The sequence below is a fragment of the Morus notabilis genome, unplaced genomic scaffold, assembly GCF_000414095.1.
Source record: "Morus notabilis unplaced genomic scaffold, ASM41409v2 Scaffold277, whole genome shotgun sequence".
Lineage (NCBI taxonomy): Eukaryota > Viridiplantae > Streptophyta > Magnoliopsida > Rosales > Moraceae > Morus > Morus notabilis.
Window position 1 is genome coordinate 733,323 of NW_010363731.1, and position 20,472 is coordinate 753,794.

The following is a 20,472-nucleotide window of genomic DNA, read 5'->3' on the forward strand; positions in this document are numbered from 1 at the left end:
AATAACACATTTAGGTCAAAACTAAGAAAAGCCCACTAAGAAGGCCATCAGCAGCCCAGCCGTCCGCCAGCCGAGCCGAGCCGCGCGAGCCTTACCCCCCGCCGCCACGTGTCGCCGTCTGGTGCGTCACAAGTTCGTGGGACCCAGTTGTCCCCGCTCATACGCGCGTTTGGCGCGTACAGCCCTCTCACCCGGGCGAGTTCTTCTCACGCGTGCGTCACCCAGTTCCCTTTCTTCTCCGCATGGGTCCCGCGTACTGCAACTCTCCTTCCACAGGTCGCCATGTGTCCAAAGTTGTCGGCCACTTTGCTTCTCTGCAAATCAGCGCGCGCCACGCTTCAAGTCTTCCTCCGCGTGGGCCCAGCTGTGCAGCACTTCTTCCCTGTCCGTGAATCCACTTGCGCCACGTGTCCATATGGGACCCAGATGTCGGCCACTTACTCCTTTCAGCCTCTCGTCGCGCGACACGTGTGCCACCCGTTGGGATTCTTCAGCCAGATGCATTTGTGTCCGTTTTGATGGTTTTTCTCCCCCATTATCAGCCTTTACTTCCAAAATAAAGCATTGTAAAACCCAAATTAATTAGAAAACATCCATCTTCTTCTTGTTGTTGATTGTAACGTTTTTCCATGCCCAAAACTCTATAAATAGGGCTTTTGTTAAGTGTGTTAGGTTGTTGATTTTAGAGCCTAAATTCTCACACATTTTCTCTTGTTTTCTTGTTCTTATTCTCATACTTTCTTTTTAGAATTTTATGGGAATTATGTGCAAGCTAGGCTAGAGTATTTAGGTGAGGCTAGAGATGATCCTATATGGGTAGTGAACTTGTTTGGATTTTGATTCTCCAATGGTTTGTAAGTTTTACACATTTGAGTAAATAATTTTCTTTTATCATATTTCTTCCTCTTATCAATATATTTTATTGTCAACTTTTATATAAATCTAGTCAAGCTCTTTTTATGTGATTGTTGTATTATATTATATATTGACACGTATTGTTTTATGAGTAGTCTTTTACTGTAATATTGCCAATGGTATATTGTCGCTTTTAGATTTCTCATAAGATAATTTTTCCTAGTTCTAAACGTTAGAATTTTATTTACTCGAATACATTTTTAATTCATATGTTCTTCAAATATTTATTTTCCGATTGATTGTTTGGGATGTGAAACTTTCAATTGAGTTAATTTATGAATCAAAATCCAAATAGGTGAACAAAGCATATGGAGGATTCTCAATGCCTTACCACTTTTTATTATTGAATTTTCTCCATTTTAAATTGTTCAAAAAATCATCAAGAAACACTCATTTCTTTTCTTTGTTTCATTGCTTACTTTCTTAACGCTTTTTATTTGCTAGTCATTTCTTGTTCAATTTAACACCTCATCGTGGGATTGACCGTTCAATTTGTACTATAATTGACCGCTTATTTTTGTACACGTTTGGGCGTAATCAGCCGACCAAGGCTTAGTCAGGCCTTGCCACCAGGGGACCTATCACTGTGGCCTTATTACCGAGTCGTAACAGCTCTCGCATCGCTTTAAGGGCCGGGTCTCGAGACACAGGCCTTGGGACGACAGATGATACATTTAGGCAGGATGATACCAGTGCTTCCTCCTCCGGTCAGACTCATTCTCCTGAGAGTGCAGCCACACGGGTATGTCTCATTTGCATTTTTTCTTCATCTCCCCTTGTTTCTTTTTTCTTTTTTTTTGTGGGCACTCACGTGAATGTACACCTACTTGTCTGTTTTGACTTGTCTCCCCTTCCCATTCATTCTGGCAGAAACCTACTTCTGCGAGGGAAATTCTTGCGGCCAGGGCTGGAAAATCAATAAATGCCCACTCGTCTGGCAGAATCTTTGTCACCCTCGCCCGTGTTGTTGGTAGGGATAAGCGACAGCCCGCAGGTGCACCTTCTTTTACAGAACCAAAGAGGATTTGTCCGATGCCCCCAAAGAGTCCCGATAAAAAACCTTCACCAGTCCTGGAGCCGCTCGGTAAGAATCTGCGCTTCTCAACAACCATCGATGCTTTAAGGGACAGTCTTAAGGAAGGCAGCCTCAACTCTGAGGAAAGTGACGGCAACGCTGTCGTCCCTGATGGGCCGGCTCCCACAGGCAACAAGACGGCCTCACCAGTACGTATTCATGCACTCACCTTGCTTTTCCCCTTTTCTCTTTTTTTTGTCCTTTTAGGCTTTTGTATGTTATAGACCTATTTCATCACAGTCTTGTACTGTTGAAGCATAAATTCCTGCTCTCGTGCCAAATGAAAAGGTGCATTCTAGCTTCGGCTATTTCCTTGTTGCTTCCAGAAAATCTTTGAGGTGGCCTTTACACGTTCCCATGTCTCTTCTCTCTTTGTTTCCTTCCCTTCTTTTCTTTTCAGGCTTCTCAAGACCACGCAGATAAGGGGGCAAGGAACACCCCCTCTAGTTCCTCTCTTGGGGAAGAACTTCTCGGCAGCCAGGTAACCCCTTTTATATTCACCCCCTTTTTTTAACTAGTAGTTACAGAACTCTTTGATAAGTATAAAGCTCAGCGTGAACTGTTGCAGCTCCAGGGTGGAACAAACGACAAACGTCCCACTTCTCCCACCGTCATTTCTCTCATAGAAGGGGTATCGGCCACTGAGGTAGAGGGATTGTCAACCGAGCAGCGCCCCCCCCCACACACACACACACACACACCCACACCCTTTTTCACCGTAGACATTCGACACAAACCATAAGTATATAAGCCATAAGATTGTCAACGAAATAACCATCATCATCCCGATGTGAACCATAAGTCATAATCCATAGGGTACGCTTCTTGCGTAACTCAACCCGAGGTACCCTGAACTTTAAAAACTCACTTTGCTCCATGAACTTTCAATTTCTCCCACTTAACCTCTTCTTTTGTAATTTATGTTAAAATCAGACAAATAATGTGGGAGTTTAAGTGTGGTTATGTGGTTTTTATCTGTTTGTTTTTAACAGAAATTTAAACAGAAAGATCACGTGACTGCATTACTCTCTTTTTTGTATATGTTTTTAATATAAATTACAAAAGAATGGGTTAAGTGGGAACAATTTAAAGGTGGGCACAACTGGGGTCGGGGTCGGGCCGACATAGACTCATATAAGAGCCTAATTACAATACAATACATTTAAAAGTTACATTTTGACACTAAAATTTTTAAAATTTTTACATTTAATTTAATTCTTTGTACAATACGTGATGACACCAAGTACCATATTATATTATGATAATATAACACAATACAGTACACATTGTATAATACAATACTATACAAGCTATCAAACATGGCCATAATATATAATTCTTGAAAAAAAAATCCAACTTTAAAAAAAAGAAGAATTAAAACTGTAATTTTGCTTTTCATAAATAAAGGTAACAATTCCCTAAAAAAAAAAAAAAAAAAGAAAACAATGAAAATTGAATTTGTAAACTTGGATGTTGCGATCTTAAAAAGAAAGTTAATAACAAACAAAAAGGGAGACGTGGGTGAGAGACAGTTTTTTTTTTTTTTATTTGTGCGTGTGAATCGTGGGTGCATGAGAGAGTGTGAAAGGTTAAAGAGAGTTGTGACACTATTATAAATAAATATGTTTGAAACAAATGCCTTGTTATCTAGTGCGTTTGTTAGATAAAATCAAGATGACAATTGTTAAAAGATAGCATCTTAAATCTGTATTTAGCATGCTTATTGTTTGAAATATGATTTTGTCTTCCACTTGGCGGTTCTCAGTTAACAGTACTGCTCTTTAAATACTTTTATTTGTTTCGTAGTTTTTATTTTCATTTTTAGTATTTTTTATGGTTTAAATTATTAAGACTTTTTCTTTATACAAATTTTTTGTCTTCTATAAAAAAAAAAGCAACTATACGGATTAGTATTTGTTCTTTTCATTAATGACAGTACAACATCCTAAAAAAAAAAAAAAAAAAGGGCGTCAGAAAATTCTGAAAGAAAATCGTAATTATGCACTTGCTCAAAAAGAAATGGTTTTAGGAGGCGTTTGGTAGAGGAATTCGTTCTCTGATTCGAATCATGATTTGTGGTTCGTTACAGTATTTTTTTCATAAAAAATACACGTAAATAAAAAACGATTCGAATCACATAGTTTGGATCATCTAACCAAATGTTCAAGGCCTCAGGATAAACTGGTGGAACTTAATAAACTGCCTAAAAATGTGACCACTGAGTCTTAAAAAAAAAAAAAAAAAAAGGGGCATTGCCTATGTACAGTATTCGTGTTCGATAGTACTAGGGTTGCATGTGTATAAATGAATCCATTGTTATATTTGGCTGTTGTTGTTTGTCTTCTCTGTGGGGATGTTGCTTACTATATTTTTCTTTTATTTGGTTTTCCATTTTTAGTTGGATTGTACTCATTATTTTTGTTCTGTTTTTAAACATTTTTTTTAACAAAATAGCATCGGGCCGGGCTTGGTTACTTAGCGAGTATACCAACCTAGATCTCTCTTAAAAAAAAAAAAAAAAAATCCCCTTCTGACTTGAAAAATAAAAAATGAACAAACAAAGCTAAAATTAAATTAGAAGAGGCGTGGCTAAAGTTTGTTGGTTGCTGAAAAGTTTCTTTTATTATTATTTGTTTTTTCTTGATGTCATCAATGACAAGATTTCCATATTATCAATCATTGTCGCTTACCTGCCATTCCAAAAACATCCCGTGGAAAATCCACACGTTTCCTAATTAATAATGGGTTTTTTAAGTTTTTAACTTTAAGTCTTTACTTCGTTCCGGCATATTTAAATTTTTAATTTTAATTATAATGTGATGTTTTTTAAACTTTTTTTATTATAATAAAAAAAATTAAATGTTATATTTTTTAAAAATTTTTAATTATAAAAACGTAGAATTAAAAACTTAAATTAATAAAATAAATAAAATCTTAATATCCTATCATATCTAAAAGCAACGATCATGATTCAATTTAAGAATGATTACTAGTTCCATACTCAACCCTTCTTTTGTAGTGCCAAATACAGAATAGCAGGACCCTTTCTTTTCCTCGCCCTTATGATGACGGCCTAAAGCAACCACTACTGCAAACACCCCAAGAAGAAAAACGTTTTTTTTTTTTTAATATATTTTTTTATTTTTTGTTGAATTTATAGACAGAGAAACCAGAAATGTTGCCAGCTTATTTATCCAGGCTTGTGCTTATATTGTTGAGTTTTCATGGCCAAGAGGTTCTTGCCTTTGCCACTGCATCTGATCACGGTACGTACGGACATGTTAATACCGATACTCCAAATTCTTCCTAATTGCTATTCTAGTATTCTAAATCATTTTCCTTGGAAAGTGTTAAGAATCACTAAATATAGTTGGAGGCTAAGCATAAGAGAGTTTTTAATTGGGGTGCCAATTTAGTTGGAATGAGCTTATTTCTCTTGATACTAGTTGTTTTTTCTCTTTTTATTTTTTGTTTTAAAAACTTAAGCACACACACATATAAAAATATATATATATATCATTAACTAATTACTTAATAAAATATCTAATAACCTTCATGCTCTGTTGGTTGAGATGATATTAAACTAGAGGGAAAACAAATGGTTGACGGATTTGTGAGAAGAAAAGAGTGATAAGTGGAAGGAAATTATAGTCTTTTTTTTTTGTTTTGTTTTTTGTTTTGTTTTTTTTCTGTGCTTTTTTGTTTTGTTTTTGTTTTTGTTTTGTTTTTGTTTTTTGTTTTTTGTTTTTTTTTTGTCTTTTCTACTTTGAATGTGTTTTGGGGAACAAAACTTGAAGCATCAAAACCTTGTTAAAATAATGGTATGATCCTTTCTTTACCAAAAAGATATGTACATTACGGGTAAAATTATAGTAATATAATTTACACCCTATTTATTTTATTTTCAATGAAGATCAATACATTTTTTTTCCTCCCAACTCTACAAACAATATGAAACTAAATCACCTTCTTTTTCCGTCACTCTTATTTTCTTTCTCTTCTATATTATTCATCCATTCGATTTTTCCTTCCTTCTTACCAAACATAGGCTCAATCTGATCATATTATTCACGTTCTCAGATTTTAGATACATGAAATCTGTGCACAACGCCACCCATCTTCCATTCGAGGAAGAATACGACTACATAGTGATCGGAGGGGGCACGGCAGGCTGCCCATTGGCCGCAACCTTGTCACAAAAGTACTCGGTGCTTGTCCTTGAAAGAGGCAATGTTCCTAAAGCACAACCAAATACACTAAATGTAAGTGGCTTTTTCTCTATTCTTAATCAACCAGACAATAGTACTACACCCGCACAAAGGTTCAAGTCCGAGGAGGGTGTCACAACCTACCGAGGTAGAGTCCTAGGAGGTTCCAGCATGATTAACGCCGGTTTCTATACGAGAGCGGAGAATGTGTTCTTTCGAAAATCCGGCGTTGAATGGGACATGGATTTAGTTGAGAAGGCGGATCATTGGGTTGAAGAGACTATAGTGTCCCGTCCGAGAGAGTTAGCGGTTTGGCAATCGGCTTTGAGAGGAGCTATGTTGGAGGCCGGCGTGGTTCCAAACAATGGCTTTACTCTGAATCACAAGCTTGGAACAAAGGTTTCGGGTTCGATTTTCGATCAAATGGGGAAGAGACATGGAGCTGTGGAGCTGCTTAATCGAGCAAATTTTAGGAACTTGAAAATTGGTGTTCATGCCACCGTGGATAGAATCATCTTCTCCACCAAAGCATCAAGTACGTTTCTAAGCTTGAATATCTTATATCTTTTTCCTCTTTGAAAAATTATGCCCTCCCCCTTGGTTGCTATTATGTTATAAATATTGTCATATTTCTTCGGGTATATATAATTTACTTTTCGTTATCTTTTAAAGCTTAATATTGGTTTTAATGTTTTTCATGTACTTCGGCACTATAAATTTGCACCATCCAATATCAATGTGCATAGCAATTGTATATTTCACCAGAAAAAAAAAAGTGACAAGAATACGTATATTAACATATTTTTTTGCGTACCTAATGTTTTTTTAAGTGTTATCATTAATTAACTTTTCCAATAAAGTTTTAAGCTTTGAAACTTATAAGAAAAAATGAATATTCAAAAATTAAAATATGACAATATTGCAACCATAAAGTTAAAAGAGGCCACCTGAAATATGTCAGATATTTGGCATTAAACAAAACATTCGGAGAATGATCATTTTTGACCAAATGTCAGATATTTGGCATTTCCTGGAACTTTTAGAATTTCTTTTTATTTCTTCTAAAACTTTTGTAAGAAAAGTCAATAATCTTCCAGAAAGTGCTGTAAAAAATTTACTAAAAAATTTAGACCAAAGAAACTTGTACTTAAAAAAAGCCATTAAAATAGTTTACATTAGTTAATGCTAAACGACACATCTACATAATGTAAATAATTCATGCAACCGCTAAATATTATAACAAGCAAAATATTATATATGCTAATATAATGTTTTAGTTGTGTTTTTTCAACAACTTATATATAATTAAAGCTGTGTTTTTTTTTTTTTTTTTTTTTTTTTGCCCTCCTGCTCTGATGATCAATCTCATTTTAACGCATATAGAACCCTCAGCTATTGGAGTCATCTACACTGATTCTAATGAGAAGTCTCATCGGGTATTTGTACGTCGAAAAGGAGAGGTTATTTTGAGTGCCGGTGCAATTGGGAGCCCTCAACTTCTACTACTTAGCGGAGTTGGCCCACATTCCTACCTCTCTTCCCTGCATATTCCGATCGTCCAATCTCAACCTAACGTCGGAAAATTCATGTTCGACAATCCTCGTAATGCTGTCACTCTCAAATTTCCATTTCCAGTCGAGATTTCTCCTGTACAGACGGTAGGAATTACAAACAATTATTACATACAAGGTGTTTCTTCTCTACAAAACTCTTCTTCTCCTGCAAATTGGAGTGTGGGAACCATTGCGGAAAAAGTACCGGGACCCTTGTCAAGAGGATCCCTCCGGTTAAATTCCTCTACCGACGTAAAAGTAAGTCCGCGTGTCCGATTTAACTACTTTGCTAATCCAGTTGACCTCTCAAAATGCGTTAGTGGAATGAGGAAGATTGGTGAGATGCTGAACACGAAAACCATGGATCAGTTCAAGTTCGAGGATTCTAATGGTTCGAGAAGGTTTTCCTTCTCCGGCGCGTCTTTGCCGAGTAACTACAAGTCCAATGATTCCTCAGTGGAAGCCTTTTGTCGAAGCACAGTGGGGACGATACATCATTATCACGGCGGGTGCCTAGTAGGGAAGGTGGTTAATGGTAATTTTCGGGTCAAGGGTATTGATTCACTCCGTGTCGTGGATGGATCTACTTTCACTACCACACCCGGAACAAATCCTCAGGCCACCGTAATGATGTTAGGCCGGTAAGTTACTATCATTTTCTTCAAAAAAAAAAAAAAAAAAAAAAAAAAAATCATGATGCATAATCATCTAATTTGCTTAAAAAGTAAATTTAACGCTTTAAGTGAAAGTGATTCGTACAAATTGAAAATATGGACCATAAGTAAAGGTACTAATAATATGACTTTTTAGCGCATTGTTGATTCTAAATACAATTGGTTAAAGTCAGCTATGTGGTGAGAAAAGTGCATGCGTGTGTTGTCCCACATGAAAAGTGGATGAGAATGTGAAGTGATTTTATACATAGACGGACTCAAGACCTAATAGGTTAACCTTTTGGGTCAAGTTGGGCTCCTGAAGTGTGTTGGGCTCCCCAACAAGTGGTATCAGAGCCGATGGTTCGTATGGATCAAGCGATCACACTCGGTTATAGTTTCCATGTTACCTCCCGTGGAGAGTTGGTGTTCTCGCAGGTGCGCCAATGGTGGAGCATTTGGTGGACTCGTATGGTTTCGGCTCTCTTTCCCATGCTTGAGTTGGCTCCCGTTTGGAGTGTGATGCTTAGATTTGCCGTCTATTTGAAATTTTAATTTGAGGAGGAGCTCGGTGAACACACACGAGGGAGAGATTGTTGAAAAAAGTGCATGTGTGTGTTGTCGCACATGAAAAGTAGATGAGAATGTGAAGTGGTTTATATACGTAGATGAACCCAATACCGAATAAGTTAACCTTTTGGGTCAAGTTGGGCTCCTAAAGTGTATTGGATCAGTTTTGCATGTGGTGTCTCCACAACACTATGCAACCAGTTTAGGGACTTAGTGTGCGCTTTATGTCTAAGATGACGCATAGGTAAAATGAAAATATAAGCATTCGGTTCCAGCATCCTCGTGATTCTTAGCTTTTTTTTAATCTCAAGTACCGTAAATTTGTAACTTATTTCCCAAGTTTTTTCCTAACCCTTTTGGTTTAAATTTCCTTTACTTGTTTGTTTTGCTAAGGTATGTTGGTCTTAAGATGCTGTGGGAAAGAAGAGAAGGGAAGTAGGACAGTACGTTGTACCAGCATGGTGTAGGAGAAGAATTTCTCCTGCGTATACCTAAATAAATTAAAAAGAGGGTTCTTGGAATTAGCATGCTTCATATATTTGTTTAATTTATGCAAAACTCTATGTTGGGATTTCGGTTTTGATATTTGCCTTTTCGGATTTGATTATTCATTTTAGTGTTGGCATTATTTTGGGCATGTTTTGTTGATTGATCTAATTGAAGATTAAATGGACGCTGATATGGTCATTCTGGGAAGGTTTTGCTTATAAGGAAACTATTTAATTGATTTGATTCCTTGAAAGTCAACTTTGAGTCATATTTGGTAGATTGAAAATTGATAAGTTATCTAATTTGAAGAAGAGTTTTTGATGGGATATTTGGATCTTCTATACATGTTTCTGAGGAATATGTCTAGGGTTGTCTGCTTTTATATTAGAAGATTTCAAGAATCAGCGTAGTTAACTTTCAGATCATTTAGGTATACACACATATATGCATATCTAGAATAAAAATGGAAATCAACATTATTGTCTAAAGAACATTTAGTCAAGAATGCAAATCAATAAATCGCTGCAAATCTTTTTGGACCGTTCTAATGGCATAAGTCTAATGATCATAAAGGAAACCTTCAGGGGTGCTATATCTGAAGAGGAAAGTATTCAAAGTTCTTTAACGATATTGATAAGTGTTTTGCTAAGAAACGAAAAGTCTGAAACAAGTAGGCCTTTGAGCAGCCTAAAGGCACTAAAGTTAGAGCTTTCTGAGGACTCGCTCGTGCATTCGGTTTTTAATTTTCTTCCTGTACAATATGGTCATATTAAAGTGAGTTACAACCCCCAAATGGATAAATGGACTCTTAATGAACTCATTTTTACGGTATGCAAGAAGATGAAAAGTTTAAGCGAGAAAGGGCGTAAAGTGCTAACTTAGCAACTACCCCTTAGAACAAGAAATAGAAAAGGGAAAAGGAAGCTGCAAATGGGACACCACAGCATAAAGCGCGAAGAAAGAGGATAAATTTTTTACCTATTCATTATGCAAAAGGAGCTGGACACATGAAGAAAGAATATTCCAAGTACGCCAATCGGCGTGTAAAGAAAGATATATTTCTCACTTCACTTTGTTTTAAATTAATTTAACGTCTATGGAGCCGACCATCATTGATGCTGAATGATTGATTTATGTAGGCGATGGCAAAACAATTGCAGTTGAGGCTATAAGGACTTTTTAGGTTATCATTAAAGACTGGTTATTATTATTATTTTTAAATTTGAATTTGAAAGAGACTTATGTAGAACTATTGTCTAGACAGAATTTGGTTTCGATTTCTACTTTGGACATATTTGGTTACTTTTGTTCATTTGGAAATCATAAATTTAGTCTTTTTCAAGATTCGGATCTTATTGGTACCAGTTCTTTATTTTTGGTTGCTAACCTATGTTTGATTTATGAGAAGTCATAATCTCTGGACGTATTTAAGGCCTTCAAAGCTGAAGTTGAAATCAAGTTGGCAAGAAGATTAAAGTCGTTAAATCTGACATTGTGGTAAGTACTATGGTAGATATGACAGATTAGGTAAACAACGTCCAAACCTTTAGTTAAGTTCCAAGAGGATGCGGGATCGTCCCATAACACATAATACTAGGAAAACCTACCATGAATGGTGTTGTTGAAAGACGAAGTAGGATGCTTAAGGACTTGGTGAGAAATATAATTAGTCACTATTCTTTACCATAATCCTGTGGGTAAAGCACTAAAGACTGCAACATATATCCTTAACAGGGTGCCAAACAAAGCGGTAGCTAAAACCCCTTGTAAACTGAGGACAAGCATGTACACATTCAGGCTTGTCCAGCTGAGGCAAGGCCTTACAGATCAAATGAAGGGAAAATGGACTCAAGAATCATAAGCTGCTACTTTATTGGTTGCTTTAAATGGTCAAAGGGTTAGCAATTTTGGTCCCACGATTAGGTCCATTTTCAAGACGGGAAATGCAAGACTCTTTGAGGATGTTCAGTTTAAGGGGGGAGACATAAAGTAAGAGATATTGTCTTTGAAGAGGAATTCGTTTCTCTTCTTTTTAGTTGCTAGTGATAATGATCGGGTTTCAATACCTCACATTATTCAAGATGCATATCCAGATTAAGACAATTATGAGGAACTCTATGTCCCAAATCAAGTAGTTGCTTCTGATGAGTAAACACAATAACCTCAAGAGTAAGTGCTATTAAGAAAATCTCATAGAGAAAAGAGAAGTGCGATTCTAATTGTCTATGTCGTCTTTCTCTATGAACATAAGGTTAATATAAGTATGATGGAAAATGATCACATCAACTTTCATCAAACCATGAAGAGTTCTAATTCTCAAAAGTTGATTGATACCATAAAAAAAGATGAAATCCATGAAGGACAATGACGTTTGGATCTTGTCAAATTACCTGTAGCTATGAAATCTATTAGTTACAAATGGATATTTAAGGCCAAGAAAATTCAAAAGGCAATGTCGAGAGATATAAGGCACATCTAGTCGCTAAGGGATTCACTCAAGAAAGAACGCATTGATTATAAAGAGACTTTCTCTTTGATTTCAATGAAAGACTCTTTCAGGATTGTTATTGTGACGACCCTTAACTTTCGGTCATCATTTCTATGTTCACACTTAGCATTTTCTATCTCCTACTACTTTCTAATTATAACTTCTTAAAAGCTCAGACTAATTTTTTTTTCTTTCAATAGTAAATTTGATTCTAATAATCTTTGGCAGAATAAAACTTCATTAAGTGATTTTTATTAAACTCGAATATTAGAAATTACTATCTTGAAAACATTTTCAACTCTTCTTTAAAAACCTTTAACTTGTCCTCCTTACTCATGGTCATGTATTTAACCAATCATTCGCATACCATTAACATTCACATGCCTTTAATGCAATAACATTTTTGCTATGCATGACATTAATGCTATAGCATTTAGAACATTAAACATACCTTGTGACTTGAGGTTGCTATGCATAACGTCAATGTCTCGTATACTTTACTTTCATTACATAAATCGTCTGCATTCATAAACAATATTTACTTTATACACATAAGGCTTAGCAGCGTTTTCAAAACACGTGATACATCCACTACCCACTTGCACACATCTCACTGCTTTATACTTTTCCGAACGCCCAGCAAAGAAGTTTAGGGAGCCGGTGCCTTACTCGAGCTTCCTACAACACGAACAAACCTAATGAGTTTTCGCTCAACAAGTAACAATAGATCATAATAATTACCAAACAGTAATGCATACCCATATTTGCATTCATATCATACGTCCTAGCACACTTCCTAAACATTCAAAGTGTTAATCATATTATGATTTCTTTTCTTTCGTGTGATGCTCTCTTTTCATTTGTTTCATACTTTTTGACATCTTTCGTTTTTATCGTTCATTTTTCATAGCTTTTTCTTCTTATGGGCCCCATCCCATTGTACCGTTGCGCACATAACCAGTGAGGAGTGAGGTAGCTAACCAAAACTAACTCACTCACGGTTTCATTTCATAATCATAATAACCTTTCCTTCCAAAGGCCGCTACAAACAGTATTATTAACTTCATATCGTTTGCCATCTTTGTTTACTCATTCTCTTACTGGCATCATTTCATATTGTGATAGTAATTTTAATCTTTTCATCATACTGTCATATTTTCATATTATGACAGTAATATTAGCCTTATTGGCACATCTTTGAGCATTCTCACCAATTTCCTATGAAATTGGACTTTATTCAAATGTTTGACTTTTGTTGACTTTGACTTTCGCTTTGTCTCAGATTAAAATTCTACTGCTAATACAAGTCCATAAACACATTCAAAGCAACAAACAAGTTTCAAGAAACATCTTTCACTTAGTGACGTACAATGAAATCATCATATGCACAATTTTGTGCAACACAAGGAAATAGTCTTGTTCGTGGTATAGACATAGAAAAACTACTATAGTTACCTTGCTTCCTTGATCGCCTATGGGTCCTATCATATAAATTTCCGATCATTAGATTTACAATCTAAGATTAGTTATTGAAACACAATTTGATCCGAATTCGTGGTTTCATAAATATTATTTTCTTAAAGTACGTACGCCGTTTCTAAAATCCTTAAAGAGATCTACGATTTCATGCTCGGTATCCGGGCCGAAACATCACCTATATCATCAATGTGCACCAAACCCGTGCGCTTTTTTTTTTATACCTTAAATCACATTTTAGACCTATTTCAGAAATCAGCCCGAAATTGAGGTCTAGGGTCGTTTTTGAGAAAAATGCTACTCTACAAAAGTTGTTCGGAACGAAATTTCCTTCAACTTTGTGTTGGTCACTTTTTGAAACTAAGCTTTTATCTTAGTTTTCCAGCCTAAACCAGCGCCGGATTCAATTTTCGGGTCAATAGCCTAGTTTTTAGTTTTGATCCGAAACTGGGAATTTTCATCGTTTTAGATTTCTATACATCTCCGATCATCGAATCAACTTACTTTTCACATCTTAATCATCCTATTCCTTATGAAAACCAGTTCTAATTCAAACTCTCAAACTAAATTTCGGCAGAGTTCTGCCTAATTTCTTGCGTTTTTCGAGCTAACCATAGCTCGTTTTATCCGTTGTTTCAACCTTTAAACACAAACCACACCCTTTTTCATTCAATTTTATCATCAACAACATCACAATTCTAGGGTTTCATCCAAATTTTCAAAATAATTCTCCATAACTAAAAATTGCTTGAAACAAAATCTAATAACTTAGAATTCATCCTTACATCACTAGATTTTCAAGTCCATAACTAGCACAAGCTTAATCATCATCTTAAGAAATTTTTTTTCATGCTTTTCCCCATACTTAAACGTGCAGCCAAGGTAGAAAAAGGTGAGAAGAAAACCGGAATTTACCATAGGGAATGAAGAGAAATCCTTAGTGAAGCGAACTAGTGGTGTAGTTTCGTCATTTTCGATTAAAAACTCATTTTTCTCACTTTGGGTCAATTTTTTTCCGTTCTCCTCACTTTGGATGCTGCTCTCTGGTTCTTGGCATGAAAAATGAGTATTTGGTTGTATTTTTATCTCTTAAAAACCGGACTAAAATGTAATTTTGGCACTTTCTAAGAACCTTTTTGAAAATTTCACTAAAAAATATATTGCTTTCCTTCTTCACTAAGCTATGCCGCCCACCTTACTTACCACATGTCATAATCTTAGCGCTTTATGCATTTAATCACTTTAAATCTCAACCATCCATTTCTAATGACTATCTTATTTCGGTTCTGTTTAATTCTTATCCGGTGCGCGTTTTACCCGCATTTTTAGACAGTTGGTCAACTGAGTCAACTTTGTTCAACCTTGACTATCCTTTCAAGAGTGGCTTATTAATCAACTCTTGGTCGAGAAATTTTGACTTGGTCAATCCTATTCGGTCGAAAACCTCAATTTTCTCGGTTCGGCTCTCCGAACCCTTTTTTCATCCGTTTTTCATTCTGATTGTTTCTAAAACCCTAAAATTGATGTTTTCAATTCTTTTCCATTTCATAAACTTAACATTCATGTTTTTGCCTACTTGCAGGTTTAACACAGCGTTCCGTGCCTCATTCTTAAATACAATTCAAAAATTGGTAATTGCATCACATCTTAGAAATTTTTAAGCTTTGGCTTATAATTTTCTATTCTACATTAATATCAGCAAATACTTATCATAAAAGTGTTCATATTGCTAATACAAAGGATTCCAAAAAAATTTATCCTATACAATACTTATGGTAAATTTCCCGTTCATGACAGTTTTGGCATTTGTGGCTCATTTTAATTAGGGCTACATCATATGGATGTAAATACTGCATTTCTCAATGGTGATATTGATGAAATGATATAAATATGTGTAGCCAGAAAACTTTGTATATGATAATTCAAAGTATATGGTCTCAAAACTAAAGAAATCCATCTAAGGCTTTTCGTAAATCGTATCACAATTTTCATCAGGTTATTATCTGGTATGACTTTGAGGTAAATAAAGTTGATAATTGTGCATAATGTAAGTTCAGTGGGAGTAAATACATATTTCTGTTGTTATATGTCGATGAATACTGCTTGCTAGCAGCGATATTCACTTGTTGCACGAAATCAAGATATTTCTAACTAAGGACTTTGAGATGAAAGATCTTGGAGATGTCTATTTTGTATTAGGACTATAGATACATCGAGATCGCTCTCGAGGTATCCTTGGGTTATCACAAAAAAGATATATCGAAAGAATTCTGGTTGTACTCGGCATAAAGGAACATAGACTGGGGAGTACGGGTCTTGCTAAGAGAGACAAGTTCAGTCACATTAAGTGTGGCAAGAATGACTTTGAAGTTAAAGAAATACAAAATTTTCCTCACGCATTGGCAGTAGGAAGTCTTGTGTGTGCTCAGGTATGTACGCTTTCGGATATAGCGTATGTTTTGGAATTTTGGGTAGATATTTAAAGAACTCAGGAATTGATCATTAAAAAGCAGCCAAATGGGTTATACGGTATTTTCATTGAATAAAGGATTGAATGCCCACTCATCGAAAATCAGATCTTTGGGAGATCATTGGGTATTTTGTTTCTGATTTTACTGATGCCAATACAGTAGAAGATCCACGACAGTCTATATTTACCTGTTGGCCTGGGGAGTTATTTTCTAGAAGAGTGTCGAGCAGACACGTTTAGCTTCTTCCATTGCAGCAGTAAAATTCATAGCCTGTCAAGAGGCATCTGATCATAGAATATAGTTGCGAATCTTTGTCATTGGGCTGCATGTGGTAGATGGTATTGAAAGACCACTAATGATATTTGTGACAATAATTCGGGCTTGCTATATTCCAATAACAACAGAAGTTCTTTGAAGTCAAAGCACATAAACTTCACATTCTTGTTGTTAAATGAAGAGTTTAGAGTTTATAAGTGTCTATAGAACATATTTGGACAAACTCCATGATTGCGGATCCGCTAACCAAGGGTGTACCGCCCAAGGCCTTTCAAAAGCATACTGCTATATGGACATTGTCTTATTTGAGGATCTGTGTGTTTAGCAGGAGTTTGTATGTTGGATGTTTTTTTTTGGTCAAGGCACACTTTTATATTTGTTTTCACAAAATAAAGAAGATGGATTATGGTTTATCTTGAACTTACTTTCTATTTACGGTTTTGCATTAAGTTTAGAAAGCTTTGGATTGATCTTACTAAAGACTAAATTAGGACCAGTTAGAAATAGGCATGTTGGAGATCACATTATATGTAATTTTCACGCCACTCATCCATACTCGATTTATGTCATTGAACATGTTGGTGTGGTTACCATGGAATGTAACACCCTTAGGTGGGGGTTATACAATAAGATTAGAAATACGAGGGGCAAACGAAAATAAAAATAAAATACAACTCTCAAAATATAAACGACAAGTGCCCATGTGACTTTTAATGAAAAACTCATGATTAAAAATCACAAATCGACGAAACAAAATAAAACCAGAAATCCACAGTACAATGTAGAACCCAATAAAGTACTTAAATGATACAACCATCATCTGTCACATCCCTGTCGAAAACAACCCAGACAGAATCTTACATAACTGAAGAAGAAGACCGAAAGAAGGGATAGGTCTCCAACACGTTGCGCACTGTGAGACGTCTACTCCTCGTCTGAAAGATTACACTATACACCGCCTGGGGAATGGGAAGAGAAAAGGGGTGAGCATTGAATGCTTAGTAGGAGAACTATTACTCACTTTTAGTTTTATTTATTTTCCGGATTAAACCTGCATGGTTAGTAGTTTTTACGTTTTATGTATAATGAGTCAGATGACCAGTGTCGGTGAGATAACCCAATCCGTACGCTCGTGACAAAAAACCCCCGAAGGGCATGGTGATTCGGAGGCACTGATAGCAAGGAGCTCTATCTCGGTGTCCCTACCAGATCAGTTCTGGAACCATGGGCAAGGGCGAGCCCTCACCAAGACGCAACCACTATACAGTAACCTTGGGGATTCTCAACCCCGGAGAGCGTCATCACCTCTCCACTCCTTTACATTTTCGGGTTCACACCCAGGGGTGGTGAACGGCCACACCTAGAGCCCGTTTGGTTGGCAGAATCGTTCTCTGATTCAAATCATGGTTCATGGTTCGCTATAGTATTTTTTGTCACAAAAAACATACGTAAATCGAAAATAGTTCTAATCTCATGGTTCTAATCCATGAACCAAACGGGCTCCTACTGTTAGAACACTATCTCACTATCGTGTCCGGTTTACATTCTCCTAACTATGCTTTTGTGTCAGATTCCAAAATTTGTCAAATTTCTTGGCCACGCTGTACACTACAGGACGAGCCCCCTAATGATTTTGTTCAAGTCATATCGTATAACAATAATAAAGAAATTTAATATACAATTTCATTCTTCTCAAATTTAACAAAATTAATTAAATTAAATAAAATTCCACAAAAATTTAGTAATAGGACCCTACCTCATAACGGATCGTCAATCGGAAGGGAAGCTGAGAAACGAAGCTTAGCCGGAATCCGGCTACCGGTGGCAGCGGCAGCGGCGGCGGAGCTTCCCGGAGAAGAATCCTGCGGTGGACTTGGGTCCTACTCCCCCTAAATTAATGGTTCTGAGTCCCATGGTGATGTCAATTTTACTAAATTCGGCATCTAACCACTCGGATCGGGATCCTCAATTTCGGCCAAATTTCAAGCTTTGAATCTTTATTTTTCAGCCTCGGATCTTCAAAATTGATTGTGGGCTTTCATTACCCGTGAGATTCTGACATTTTGACACCAAGATCACGAGGATCCAACGGCTAGATCACCGGAACCATCCTCCCATTTTTTTCACGGCGGCGGCGGCTCATTTTCCAGCAACGCGGCGGCGGTGACCATGGCTGGTGGCCTAGAACGACTTGGCGGCTACCTCTGAAGCTAATGGGCTGGGCGGTGTCGTTCACGGCGGCCGGAGGAGGGAGATCCGAGGGCGGCGGAGGTGGGAAATCCGACCACCACGGGCGGTGGTGTTCCGGTCAGAATCAAGCCATGCTACTAGTACGGTTTTCTTCGTCTCTTCGCTCTGAGTCTATTGGGACTGGAATCACCTCGATCGGACATCGGACGGTGAAGATATCACGATCGGAAGTTTGAGTATTTTTCGGAAGTTTGGCCGGCGAGTGTGGCGTCGTCTGGCGAAGTTGGTGGCTGGAAGACACCAATCCGAACTCAGCTCGACGAGGTCTTTCCAACGAGCTGGGAGGTGTCAAAAACGGACGCCGGAATCTCGCAGGACGTGGGTCGGCCGTGCGTGGAGAAAGAGAGAGAAAGTGAAGAGAGAGAAGGAAAATGAGTGTTTCTTATTAGTGAGGACGAGGGAGACGTCAAAGTGGCACTAAATAAGGTTGAGCATACTGACTATCAAAATATTTACTTTTGACTCTTATATTTCTCTTAAATTTGAATTCTAACATAGATTTTTAAAATTTTTACGATTAAATCCTTAAAAATTATAAATTGACCCCAATTAAATTTTGAGTTTTACATTGAAGGTTTAGTTACATTTGAGAGTGACGAAAGTCTCCATGATCTCATGTTGATATAGGAGATGGACCAGATTGTAACTAAGGTGAAGTCTAAGGATAAATAGCATACATAAAGTGCACTTAAGGAATATATGATATAATTATTTCAAAAATCATATGTTGTCCAAGTGAGAGATTGTTGGGATTTTCACATTAATTCTTAATATTTTATGTGGGCCACGTATTTATATAATAATTATATTAAGCTATTCAATTAAATGAGCCTTTAGTGATCTAATTAAGATAAGCTCATAAGACTTCTAAGACTTCTAAGAGGATATGAGATAAATGAGTGGATACTACTTATCCGATAAGGTTTAATGGGAGCCTATTAGATAAGTATATAAAGACATATAGGTTATGGTCCCTAATATGCTAAGTCATCCAGCCGTTTTCTCTCTTTCTCATATAGAGAGAAAGCACCTCATTCAAGACTCTGGAGATTTGATTGAGGAATACAATAACCTGTTTTTTAATCGTCGTAGTAATTCTGTAAAAGTGCTGATTGTTGCTATTATAGATTCAAGTACGCTTACTCAATATTATCTTGATAATTTGGCATGATGGTTCTTGAAATTTATAAATATGATGGTCCAAATCATATTTATAATTAAAGTCCAACATGTCTTGTTTATGGATCGAGTTGGTATGATCGTAACAAGGTCCTACACAAGAGGTTGTGATACTTTCCAATCACGTTTCGGTTAGAGAGGCGATATAGTTCAAGGCACGCAACTAAAGATACGTGATGGAATAAAGAACGGTGTCAAGAAAAACTTGGGATATTATGTAATCCTGTTGATGGACAAGCTTAGAAACAACTTGATGCATTGTATCTCCCAACTTCGCAGCTGGTCTAAGAAATGTTCGGTTTCAATTCATTTAGTAAAATAACAACTTATAGTTTGCGACTAGTTATTTTAATTCCATATAGTGCTCCACCTTGTCATAGGTCAGCATGCAATCATGCCTATCATTGTATCCTTGGAAACTAACATATATATTTAGGTACGATTTTAATAGTTACTCTAATATTTAATCATTACTGGATCTTCTTGAAATGTAATTTTCTTAAAATATGTGGGGCTTGTTTGGAATTCTTGAAAACTTTAATAATGATTTTAGTATTTTCAATTGCAACGATTTATTATTATATTGATTTGAATATCCCCAAATGTTTAATTACCCCTTTTAATCAGGTTTAATTTCTAAACGAGCGTATACGTCACCAACCCCTGTTTTGGGGTGTGACAGTGAGCGTTTGGAACCATTTTTTAAAACAGTTTTCACGTATTTTGAGAAGTAGAAAATGAAAATAAAAACAGAACAACGTTTCTTTATCAAATGTTTTGAAAATGAAAATGAAAATGAAAACAGTGAAAGTGATTTTTGTGAAGGAATTAGAAAATAGTTGAAAGTTTTACTTTTCTATTTTCATTTT

At 36.4% G+C, this 20,472-nt stretch overlaps 1 protein-coding gene across 1 annotated transcript in view; it reads left to right on the forward strand.

Moving 5' to 3' along the window:
* LOC21405817 ((R)-mandelonitrile lyase 1) overlaps positions 1-9,604 on the forward strand; it is a 10,884-nt gene extending 1,280 nt beyond the window's left edge. Inside the window, exons 4-11 of the mRNA XM_024169950.1 lie at positions 1,528-1,657; positions 1,786-2,139; positions 2,391-2,471; positions 2,559-2,636; positions 5,151-5,256; positions 6,071-6,733; positions 7,582-8,392; positions 9,368-9,604. Coding sequence (XP_024025718.1) covers positions 1,528-1,657; positions 1,786-2,139; positions 2,391-2,471; positions 2,559-2,636; positions 5,151-5,256; positions 6,071-6,733; positions 7,582-8,392; positions 9,368-9,413 — 2,269 coding nt within the window. The 3' untranslated portion in view covers positions 9,414-9,604. The remainder of the gene's footprint in view (positions 1-1,527; positions 1,658-1,785; positions 2,140-2,390; positions 2,472-2,558; positions 2,637-5,150; positions 5,257-6,070; positions 6,734-7,581; positions 8,393-9,367) is intronic.
* Positions 9,605-20,472: the final 10,868 nt, after the last annotated feature.